At 36.9% G+C, this 12,586-nt stretch overlaps 1 protein-coding gene and 1 long non-coding RNA gene across 2 annotated transcripts; both read left to right on the top strand.

Annotated features, from left to right (window-relative positions):
- The first annotated feature begins 3,514 nt into the window (after window positions 1–3,514).
- On the top strand, window positions 3,515–8,393 carry LOC309478136 (uncharacterized protein). The gene is made up of 6 exons (XM_082141680.1): window positions 3,515–3,529; window positions 5,342–5,362; window positions 5,720–6,841; window positions 6,994–7,116; window positions 7,218–7,276; window positions 7,393–8,393. Exons 1-5 carry the CDS (start codon window positions 3,526–3,528, stop codon window positions 7,253–7,255), a joined length of 1,308 nt encoding a protein of 435 aa, XP_081997806.1. The 5' UTR covers window positions 3,515–3,525; the 3' UTR covers window positions 7,256–7,276; window positions 7,393–8,393.
- Window positions 8,394–10,844: 2,451 nt separating this feature from the next.
- LOC309478222 lies at window positions 10,845–12,158 on the top strand. The gene is made up of 3 exons (XR_014198874.1): window positions 10,845–11,477; window positions 11,655–11,678; window positions 11,933–12,158. It is a non-coding gene; the product is annotated as an uncharacterized lncRNA (long non-coding RNA).
- The last annotated feature ends 428 nt before the right edge of the window (window positions 12,159–12,586 follow it).

Below are 12,586 nucleotides of genomic sequence, written 5' to 3'. Positions count from 1 at the left end.
AAAAGTTCTTCTTTTGGCAAAATTATATTTCCTTAATAGCCTAAACAGAGGCTTTACTCCCTTCAAACTTAAAATTGTCCATTTTTCATTACATCACTGTTTGAAAACACTCAGAATAGTTTTTTGTACCTTTATAAAGGGCATTTTCCCCCCTAATTTTATTAACTGTATGCTCCATCTTTCATTTTAAATTCTTAAATTTGATAAATATATCCAATTAAAATAATAAGACACTAGGCTGTTACCAATCAAATTAAATAATTAAATTTACATTGAAAAATTATAACTGTATTAAATTAGATTATTTTAAATATTTTTATAACCGCAACAGAACCATCACGGTGGGGAAAGTGTATCTGACCATGTGACTGTCTGTCCGAGTTTTGTCGAGAGCCGGAGGCGGCACGAAATTTGACGGAGGCAGCCGCCTCATAATTCTCTATGCAGGAAAAACTCTGGCAATACCCATAAATGGAAACATAAATTTACAACTGTACTTCGGTTTCTCTGCGAGGACACCGCCGTCACCTGCCATATGAGATTTCACCATGTGAGACGACACCGCCGTCACCTGCTCTGTCAGATTTCGCGCTCCTAACTCTTCTTCTGTTTGGTTTTTCCTAACTCACTGACGGTGCACGAGCTACTAAAGGTATAGGGAAAACATGACATGGATTTAAGGAGAAATAGGTTTTGTTAATGTATAGTGTAAGGCCAGTCGAATGGATTTGGGAAATGGACCGGCCGGGATTTTATATTTTCGGAGCTGGAAAGAAAGACGTATTTGCAATCACATCGATATTGCCCGTATAATCATACAGTATGATCAAATATTGGGGGGGACAAATTGTCCTTCTTTGAATATTGGGGGGGACGTGTCCCCCTGTCCCCCCATAGAATTACGCCTATGAACGATACCATATTGCCAGGTATACGTATACCGGCAAAAGGTTGAGTTGCAGGCACACATGCAGTTTAAAGGTGTCCTGCCACGGACATTTTTTTGCCAACTGAGTTGACGGTCATCTTCCCCTGTATAACAAGTAAGCATCAGTAGCCACGAGTCGCATTGGTGTGACGTCAACTCCCCTCTTCGATTGATTGGCTAGAGGAGTAGCTGTCAATCTAGAACTAGTGGACCAATGGTGACGCTTAAGCCCACCCTAATTTACATGAAACTCGAACTGCAACATTTGGTAAAGCAAGCGCAGAACATAAAGAAGAGCGAAGAGAAAAACAGCACAAGCGTACAAAAGAGTAAAATATGAGCAGAAAATGCAAGAAAGCACAAAGAACACAGTAATAAAACCAAGGAAAAGTTCTCTGTTTCTAAGTTCTAAGTTTTCTGCAAAATAACTTTGAATGTGTTTAAAGTTTTTATTCATGCTTGTTATTTCTTGACTCACGCTTATTATATTTTGATCCGTGACCACGTTGTTTGCTATTCTGATCATTTTGCATTCTTTTTTTTCAGTTTGTGCAATATATTTTTACATGTCTTTTTAAATTTTTGATTCACGCTTATTATTTTTTTATTCGTGACCGCTATATATTTGGCGGGAATTTGATCCCATATGCATGTCACCCTCTTCAATACTCTTAATCATGTCAGCTTTTCAGATGTAATGGCATTCATCCTTCCAAATAAATTGAAATGTATCTTACCTCGGCATGAGAATGTTGGCTGTTCTCCTGAGGGACACGACCCTACAGCACTGCGTTTGTCCAGAGCCATAGAGAGAGAGAGTTGCGACACTCCCATAGACCTCCGTTGTAAATAATGGCGGCGCTTTTAACCGCCTACTTCCGGGATATGAAGATCGGATTAGTTCCAAACACTGTCATTTGGGCGTTGGACACCATTCACTTACATTGCTGCGCGTCGAGTTGTTCCAGAGTTAAGTTGCCGAAATATCGACCTCTTTTGAATTGTCAACTGTCTATATTGTATCAGAGGCCCTTTGCGATGCTTATACTGGTCTTCATTTGTACATGCACAGCGTAATTATTTATATTTTATGTTGGTTGTTTCAACCAATTTTCAAGCACTGCCTGCTAGCTAACGTTAGTTAGTTAGTTAGCTAACGTTAGTTAGCTAGCGCGACTTCGTCAGCTAAGAGTTCGGTAATGAATCGCTACCACCTTTATAGCAACTTTTATTTAATTAAATTTTTTGGGATATACTAACTTTTCATTATGTTATTATTGTCTTGAGTGAAGCGGCTTGTGAGAACAATGCTGGACCTTTAGGATTGTTATGGCCATCACCAGTCCTGTCTGTTTCATGGATCACCTGCCCCTGGTTTTTGTTTTTCTTGTTCACACACACAAGCACACATTTTTGTTGTCTGTCATTGTTTAATAAAAAATATTTTATTTGAAAACCTTCATTTGTATCAGCCATGCTTAAATTCGTTTTTCTGTTATAGTTTTGATAATGTGTATGGCCTTAATCTTAAAATAATATTCTTAGTCTTAACATGATCATGTTTCACGTTGTGGTCCCGGGGGATGGCCACTTTCATCAGAAGAAGTGAGCTAGCTTCTAAGCGAATTCTGAACGGACCGCCACGGCAGACCTCTTTGCGTGATCACGAAGGTAGGCTAATGGCTGAATCAAAATTTATAAGCAAAATCACGGGAATCAATAGCCTAATACAGCCCAGTTGTGCTAAAATAAATATCATGAGACGTCCATCATCAGATGAATGATATGGAAAAGTTAAGTTAGAGCCGCTAAAGCCAGTGCTACTACCCATGCGAACATGAACACTAAGCTTTTCCCTCCAAAAATATAGCTTAAAACTTATCTCCAAATGCAAAACTGACATTAACAAAATGCAATAATGCAATAACAGCTGAAAAAGTACTTGGGTGTGTGTTTTATTTTATATTTACCGTTCAATAATGCAATCGCTGCTGTCTGTCCCATAGAACAACATGACAGCCAGCGTACGTTTTGGAACTATTGGGGCTTACATGAACCACGTGACAGCCATAGCGGCGACATCAAAGAGTGTCGCAACTCTCTCTCTCTATGGCTCTGCGTTTGTCTATATGGCAAGTATGTGTATGGTTAACGCTGATTGGCCAACGCAGCTGTCAACAAGAAGCTCCTTTCACCAATGAGAAACCTTCTGGCACATCCATTTATCCAACCTGCAGCTATCACTGTTTCCATATAAACACAACAGCCTTTTGTCATCTTGACTTTCGAAACAAGCTTTTTTTGCGGAAGAGCGTCTAGTCCCAACATTTTTCTAACAGTTGATATTTTGTTGCTTCATTTATTCTATTTTCATTGTCTGCAATATGGCAAGGAGACGCAGAGGTCTGTAACTTAATTGACTTTCTATTTTCTGACTTTTGATCTGGTACTTTTGAGAAAATAAATGTCTTTCAGACAAACTTCTGTGCCGATCATATTCCACATCATTATGGCCTATATAACGATTTATGAAAGTATGATATTAATTAATATAAAATTATCTTATTTTGTATTTTACAGGTCATGAAGACCATGAAATGCGTGAGTCGAAACTTGTTTGTTGTATGAACTTGATGTAGGCCTACCATGACTTTCCAGATTTCTCCTTCAAATAATTATGGCAAAAATGATTAACGTTACTTAACCATGTATACAGTATATGCATGTATAATGCATTTATAAAGTACTTTTTAGTGTTTACAAAGTGCTGAGTGTGCATAAACAATCAATATCATAAGGAAGGAGATACAAATGAGGAATTACAACTGACAGAGTAAAAAAATGAGAGTAGGGACAAATATATATATATATGTGTGTGTGTGTGTGTGTGTGTGTGTGTACTGTATATATCATGCATGAATTATGGAAAACATCTAGATTTTTTTAACATTCTTTTTATTACTTTAATATGATGCTAACATTTTTACAAAATTCAGTTTTATTTAAAACTGATTTAATTGTCCACGTATGTGGACACCATGCAATAAAGGCATAAAATAGGACATTAAGCCACAGATGACAATATGGTGCCATTCTGGGCATTATTAGTGGGGTAATTTACGAGATACAACCTAGGATCCATTAGCCCCTGCACTAAGCCATCCGGCTGATATCTCTAAATAAGCTCTAACTTTAATAATGTTCGACCAAGGGAAAAAGGCTTCTGGGGGGTGTTTGGCTCGAGGTCATGGTGCAAAGGACCCTAGGTTGATTTTACTCCGAACCATCCCTTTAAAGGGATAGTTCACTTTGAAATTCATTTTTGGTATGTTTTAGCTTACCTCAAGGGCATCCAAGATGTAGGTGTCTTTTTTTCCGCGGTAGTTTCAATTTTGATATTTTTAGGTCAAACCGTTCTTGTCTGTCAGTCATATAATGCAGGTCTATGGTCACGGTCTCAAAACACAAGCACAGAGTCCAAATTAAAACAATTCCCCGTCGTCCAGATTAAACAGTTCCCCATCGTAAGTACACATTGATGGCCTAAGACACGAAACGAGCGGTTTGTGTGAGAAAACGAACAGTATTTATATAGTTTTTACCTCTTATACGCAGACATGTCCGAGTGATCTGATGTGTACGCAGACTGGTGCATAGATATATACACTAGATGTCACCTTAAAGACATTCGTTCCAATGAACTGCCGTAGACAAGGCAACATCTAGTGTATATATATCTATGCACCAGTCTGCGTACACGTCACACACCAGGATGCGCGAGCGCCCTCAGATCACTTGGACGTGGCTGCGTATAAGAGCTAAAAACTATATAATTACTGTTCGTTTTCTCACACAAACCGCTCGTTTCGTGTCTCAGGCCATCAATGTGTACTTACGATGGGGAATTGTTTAATTTGGACGACGGGGAATTGTTTTAATTTGGACTCTGTGCATGCTCTTTGAGACAGTGACCATAGACCTGCATTATATGACTGACAGACAAGAACGGTTTGACCTAAAAATATCAAAATTGAAACTACCGCGGAAAAAAAGACACCTACATCTTGGATGCCCTTGAGGTAAGCTAAAACATACCAAAAATGAATTTCAAAGTGAACTATCCCTTTAAGTGTGAATTGGACAGAAATAGGGAGACAAATTGGTGTATAACTTTTAGTGCTAAATCTAAATCTTTAGCTCCAGAAGGGGGATGTCAAAAATGGTAAGTGGATCCTGTTGTAGAGCAAGAAAATCCACATCCAGGCACTCACATAGTTACACAGATGTGTTTCAGCCCAAACAGGCCTTTGTCAGGGTGCTTTTTACATTTCTAACTATATGTGGATGTGGATCCACCTTCCATTTTTAATACAAATCAGGCAGTTGTCACACTATCTTGTTTTCTTATTACAGGTCCTCTCTTGAATGACTATGGTAAGTAGCCTAATTTGGCAGTACATTTTGAGAGTTGGTTTCCAATTAGTATTTTAGAATATTATTGACTCTATAATAATTTGAAACATGAAAAGATGCATTCCAAAATATTTGTTTATGCACAAGTCTTCAATATCTTTCACCATATCTTTCACCAATACCACTTTCACACAAACGAAATTAATCAAACTTTAACATCAAACAGACTTGGGTCTACACCAAAAGCTCCATTGTAAAAGCCCTATATACCCCAACTAAAAGCATACTGTAGATATCTAATTTGTGTGCAGTATACCTTTTTTCTTAGGCTGTGTTTTATGTGTATTGTTCTCTGACTTTGCTTTTTTCACTGTACAGATGAATCATTCACAGAAGAAGCCGGACCGAACACAGGCTCCGATGAAAAGCTGAGATTGATGGTTCTTGGAGGTGATGATGCTCTTATAGATGAAGCATGTGGCACAATCCTTGGGGATAGAGAGAGCAGGGATGAATTTAATTTTGGAGAATTGAAGCCTAGGACAGCTCAAGTTTGTGGACGACAGGTTTCTGTATTGAAAACTCCATCCGATTGGCTGGAACGTGTGAAATCATTCCTGTTTTTCAGCAGAAAAGTTAAATCTGTCAGAAATGAAATTGAGTCATATGAGTCTATGTTGTTTCCTGGGCCTCATGCCTTTCTGTTAGTACATAGAGATAAGAAAAACTCTGGCAAAGAGTATTATCTTTTGCGAGCTCTCAGTGAGGTGTTCGGGAAAGAGGTCTTGGACTATTGCATGGTATTATTTATTGATCAGGCTAAGCACAATGATCCAAAAAAGAACTCATGTTTGAAGATGTGTGGAAACAGAAACCACATTTTACACAATACTGACGACAGTGTTAATGAATTATTTAATAAAACTAAGACAGACAGTAGGAGGTCTTTCATAAAAAATTTGGAGTGTTACAAAGCAGCTGCAAATTATTTTGAAGCTGCATATGAGGAAAAGGAGAATAAACTAAGAAGAGAATTGGCAGAAAATATAGAAACTGCTGAAAATTTAAAGAAGGAAATAAATGACATGAAAGAACTGAATGCAAAGAAAGTGACAGAATTAAATGAGAAAATCAAAGATGATCTAAAGAAGTTCAAAGACAGAGAGAGTGTGTTAAGCAATGAGTTGGATGCTCTCAGAAGCAGAGAAAATCAGATGAATGTGGACTTTCAGAGGCTAAATGAAGAGCTGATCATTTGCAGAGACAGAGAGAGAGAGTTAAAAGAACAGCTCAAGGACAATGAAAAACAACTACTAAATATGACTAAAGCAAAACGTGAAAGAGAGAAAGAATTGGATAGGGCAGTGAAGGAACTGGATGACAGAGAGAGAAAACTGGATGACAGAGAGAAGGAGCTGGAGATCAGGGAGAGAGAAGTGACACAGAGAGATGTGAGATCCAGAGAACATCTTCAGGCCACAGCAGATCCTGCTCCTGCTGGTGAGTATTTACTGTCTGTTCTGTATCTCATTCGGTTACTATAATTATTCATTTACATTAATTTTGAAATGCTCAAGTTGAAATCACAAACAGAAGCTCAATGGCCTGAATTTGCTGCAGTAAAATGCTAGAGAAAAACGTTTTTACTCCAGTGTCTCCAATGTCAATCAGACCTCTAGATGAATGTGAAGAGCTGAAGAGCAGAGATGCCAGTGGATCTCCTGAGACCCAGAAACCAGTAAGACGAAACAGCAAGGAATTACAGCCACCTGATAGTAAGAATTCTATCTGTAATATACTGTTATTAAAATGTATCTCAAATGATTCACTTAATGCTTTAATATTTATCAACTTCTCTATTCATTCTCCTCCTCAGTGTCTGAATGTGAGCACAGACCACTAGATACTCTGTGAATGGATTGAGATTGTCCTGAGGTGAGATTTTTCTTGTTTCTTCTTAAAGAGATAATGGAAATCTGTCATCATACACTGACTATTATGTAGTTCCAAACCTGTACGACAATAACATTTCATGCTGTTCTTTTTCATAGAGTGACTGGAAGTTGGCGTAACCACAGCTATCAATCTCTAAAACAGAAAAATGTCATGCAGTATCATAGCAGTATTCAAAATAGCATCTTCTGATGTCATGTGATGCTTGAACGAGGAACAGACTGAAAATTATAGCATTGCCATTTATTTACATCTTTCAGCGCCCAAGACTCTCATAATGCAAGATCTCACAACTGGGTCTCAAAGAGATTTGTTAAAAGGAACAATTGATTCTCAGTTTGTTCATATTTTACTGCTGGTAGACACAGATGTTACAATTTGTCTTTTTCTGAGGTACTTTTGCAATGACTTTTAACCATTTATGTGCTAATATACTCATACAGTGTATGAAATGTATGTAATATTTCTGTGAAATCATTAGATTTGATGACACAACATTGTGCTTTGAAATATTAAAGCATTATTTGAATACATCCTGGAATAATTAGCTATTTTGGAGCAGTTTAAAAAAGTGCATGACTTCCACACACTATAATCTCAGTCATGCTGTGTTTTAACAGTGCTAATGATCTGTGTGAACGAGACAATGTTTATGAAGTAAACAAATATGAATTGTTAAAAACATTTCAAATATTTTCATGAGATCTTTGAACTAATCTAAATGTTTTGCAAAGAATATTGCAAAGTTATTTTATACTCTGATTCAATGTAAAATTTTTAATGATGGAATAATACAAAATCTTTTATAATAAATACTGCAATATTCCAAACGAAAAAAACAAGATTAGTCATTTTGATTTCATTGTGACTTTAATGCCAAGTAATTCATGAAATAATGCAACATTCTGATCAAGTCAACAGTTAAAGACCTAAAAGTGTGAAGTAAAAGCATATACAGCAAGTCAGCTTCCTCCTTATTTCGGGGGTTCATTATTTAACAAAAATGTTTGAAACTTTACCATAATTAACAGAAGAACTTAACTATGGTATTATCATGGTAGTTACAAGCAAAACCATGCTTCTCATTATTATATGGTTTATAAAAACAAACAAAAAAAACAGTGCAAGCCAAGGTCATTTTCTATACCGGTGGTGTGTTGAGTCGCTCATACATCATGCAGATCTGCTGAGAGTTTGCATTGAATTAACACACACATAACTAAGCATATTTTTAAAATATATAGATAGATATTTGGATAGATAGATATTTGGATAGATAGATAGATAGATATTTGGATAGATAGATAGATAGATAGATATTTGGATAGATAGATATTTGGATAGATAGATATTTGGATAGATAGATAGATAGATAGATAGATAGATAGATAGATAGATAGATAGATAGATATTTGGATAGATATTTGGATAGATAGATAGATAGATAGATAGATAGATAGATAGATAGATAGATAGATAGATAGATAGATAGATAGATAGATAGATAGATAGATAGATATTTGGATAGATAGATATTTGGATAGATAGATAGATAGATATTTGGATAGATAGATATTTGGATAGATAGATAGATAGATAGATAGATATTTGGATAGATAGATATTTGGATAGATAGATATTTGGATAGATATTTGGATAGATAGATAGATAGATATTTGGATAGATAGTTGTCATTTATGTTTGACGGACTTCTCTAATGATCATAATTGTCATTTATGTTTGACGGACTTCTCTAATGATCAGAGCTTATATATTTATCTGACAGAATAATACTCCAAATGCCCAAGTGTCCTTTGAAAGTAAAAGAGTAGCAAAACTCGAGAACATGTAGATGTGAATTGGAGAACTTGTACAATTATCAACAATTACCTCAGAGTTTGACTGTTTTGCCATTGCTGGAGATTTTAACATTCACATAGATAATGCAGAAACCAATATGGCAAAAGAAATTCAAACTGTTTTAAAAACGTTTGATCTGACTCAGCATGAACATGGACTTACACACAATCGTGGACAAACTCTAGATTTACTGATCATTAAGGGTCTAAACATTTCATTGATTGTTATTAAGGATGTAGCACTGTCTGATCATTTCTGTATTTTCTTTGATATATTGATCTCTCCTAGATCTGTGTCTGTCAAGAAGAGATGCTTAAATGAGAACACTAGTGTACTATTTATGAAGGCTATATCTTTAACACCAAGCATATCTGCGGACTGTTGATTTTCTGCTTGATTCTTTTAACTCAAAAGTTAAAAGTTTAATTGATGATATTGCTTGACTTCTAAAGTCCGGAAGAAAAGTGGCAGACAAAAAGCAAAGAAGACCCGGAGTCATAATTATGTAAGACATATATGACATTGTCTGACCTTCAAGGTCACAGATTTGTGTTGCTGGGCGCCAACATGTCCAGAACAACAACTCAGTCAATCTCCAATAATGCCACTGGTTCCTTAACCTGTAACCAAGAAGACTAAAGGCCTATTTATACTTCTGCGTCGAACTTACGCCGTTGCTACGTCGTAGGCTGTGTGTAGCGCGCGTACCCTTCGGCGTACCCTGACGCGCACCTCTCCAAAAATGTAACAACGCGTCAATTCTACGCGGACGCAAGCACTGTGATTGGTCTGCTAGAACCTCTCCCTCGGGTTTCACATGGTCCCTCTGCAAGTGTAATTGCGCGTCAACGCAGACAACGACGCAGAAGTATAAATGAAAACCAACGTGTTGCCTACAGCATAGAGGCTCCGGCGTAGGTCCGACGCAGAAGTATAAATAGGCCTTAACACACACACACCGACACAGTTCCAAGGTTGGATTTGGCCAGGCTCTAACTATAAACAGGAGAGTCCTCTCAAAACATCAAGATAATGCGTTCTTTCTCTCAAGGAGAAGAGACTTTAGTCTAACACAGTAAAGTAAAGCTTTAGCTAAGAAATGGTCACTTAAACTAATGGTTCCAATGACCCTTGTGACCTACAGTAGTTGTCAGGGTACCCTAGAAAAGCAGATGGAAGTATTGACACGTTTAAGACCTTTCTCAAACAAAACATCTTTCCATATTTCATTTCTGGAAGCCGGGCTAAATAAGCAAGCACTGTTACTGCATTTATATCAAATACAGACATTCGAGAATACATGAAAAGAACATTTCAGTGATCACACTGGTAACTTCTATAACAAAGTAAAATCATACAAGAGAAGTCATTCAAATCATGTGATGTCTAGGAGGAAACATATTGATTAATAGCTTGATTATAATCACTCGTTACACATACATTGAAGCAGCAGTGGATTCCAATCCCCCCCCTTCACCATAAACCATAATGTTTTCTGAGACGGTAATCATACTGTGAAAATATCATACTGTTACAACCCTACACGGGCGAGTCTCTCACCCCACCCCCGCTTTTAAAGAAGTAACTCACGGGCGAGTCTCTCACCCCACCCCCGCTGTTAAAGAAGTCAGTAACTTTTACTACTTTTTACTTTTAATTGAGTAGATTTTTAGACCGGTGCTTTTACTTGTCCTTAAGTAAAATTTTATTACTCTTTCCACCTCTGGTTATGACTGTAAACGCCCGTCAAATTCGATTGCCGTGATTGGATAGCTTTTCAGACGCCGGTTCACGTGGAGGGCGTTCCCCAATAGCGTCATCGACGCAGTGTCTCGTTCCCTGTTCTCAAGGAGCAGAGGTTACAGTCGTAACCTAGTAGATGTTCTATAAATAAGTACAGCGTTTTTTTTACTCAAAAACAGAAGAGTGTCTTATAGCATTTGACGTCGAGTCATTGCCAATACTGTCTTAAACACCCTGTGCGCCGCACCTTATCTTTTAACATGAGATTTTAGCCAAATGACATAAAAAACAGAGTGCCCACAAATCTACAGTAAACTTTATAACCTTTAAGGTGATAAAACGATGCACTTACTGCATCAGGTGCTGCCGTTCTAATGACAGAAAAAACACAATAGGCCCACACAAAAATGTATTTTGCTTATGTCACAGTTTGAGGTAAATCCGGCCCTGCAGGTATAAAAACAGGCTTTTGTTACTTTTACTTTCAAAATAGATCGTCTTATGTCTATAATGGGTTTATTTTGAGGTTCATTTGATATTTTGTTCATTGTCTACTACAGTATGGCGAGGAGACGCACAGGTCAGTGAATCGGCTTTCTAGAATATTCCGTCCCGCTCTTGTTCTCGCTTTGAGAGAGTAAATGTGTCCTACAGACAGACTACTTTGTCAATCATAATAAGTCCAGGTCATTATGGCCTATTTAAGGACTAATGAAAGAAATTAATGAACAAAACTTGATAATTTTGTATTTCACAGGAAAGAGAGACGGGACTGAAATGCGTGAGTTGAAACAAAATTTAATTTATTGAATCACTGTTGCATGAAGTGACATAGACCTATTATAAAACAGCTACTGTATTTGAAAATGTGTAGGCCTATACACACGATCAACGGCAACTTAATCTGGAATGATCTGGAATGTCAAATGAAAAAACACTAATGTGAAACATTAAGGGAGAGAAGTAGAACTATGATTTTTAGGTTTAAATGTACAAATCAGGCAATTGTCACACTATCTTATTTTCTTATTACAGGTCCCTTGAGTCGGGCTGGTAAGTTGACATTTTGTTGAAAAACTTGCTGTGTTTCCAAGTAGTATTTTAGTATTGACATATAAATGGAAACATGAAAACATACATTCCAAAATATTTGTATGTTCACAAGTAAATAAGATAAATGTAGGCTAGTAGTGTGACCAAAGATATGTCAAAATCTAACAAAATAAAGTGTCATATTTAGACCACTGACCTCACATCCAGTAAAAATTGTTTCTTCACCAATTTGGTCACAATTGACTGACATAAAATGTCAAAGGTGGGTCTTGAACCCAGGTCTCTCTCAGTCAGAGAAAGCTACTTCTCTACCTCTGGTCTACTGGGGAAGACAATATGTAGAAGACCCATGTGCAGAAGGATAAGCAAACTAGGAGGCTCAGAGACAGTTGAAACCAGATATTTACATACACTTCAGAAAAAAACACAAAAACTTGTATTTCTTTACTGTCATACATTAAATCAGAGTAGACTTTTTCTGTTTTAGATCAATAAATATTAACATATTTTTTTGCTTTTGTTAAATGTCAGAATTGAGCGAGGGAGAATTTTTATGTATTTTTTTTTTATCACTTTCATCAAAGTCAGAAGTATACATACACTTCCTTAGTATTTGGTAGAATTGCCCCGAAACTG

Source organism: Leuciscus leuciscus (assembly GCF_965113295.1).
Source record: "Leuciscus leuciscus genome assembly, chromosome: 16".
Classification (NCBI taxonomy): domain Eukaryota; kingdom Metazoa; phylum Chordata; class Actinopteri; order Cypriniformes; family Leuciscidae; genus Leuciscus; species Leuciscus leuciscus.
This window is presented reverse-complemented; position numbering and strand designations above follow the sequence as displayed.

Excerpts from the sequence above, each read along its gene's own strand:
- LOC309478136 (XM_082141680.1), top strand. Across the intron at positions 5,363-5,719 it reads TCCTCTCTTGAATGACTATG|ATGAATCATTCACAGAAGAA; the intron begins GTAAGTAGCCTA and ends TTCACTGTACAG. Across the intron at positions 6,842-6,993 it reads AGCAGATCCTGCTCCTGCTG|TGTCTCCAATGTCAATCAGA; the intron begins GTGAGTATTTAC and ends TTTTTACTCCAG.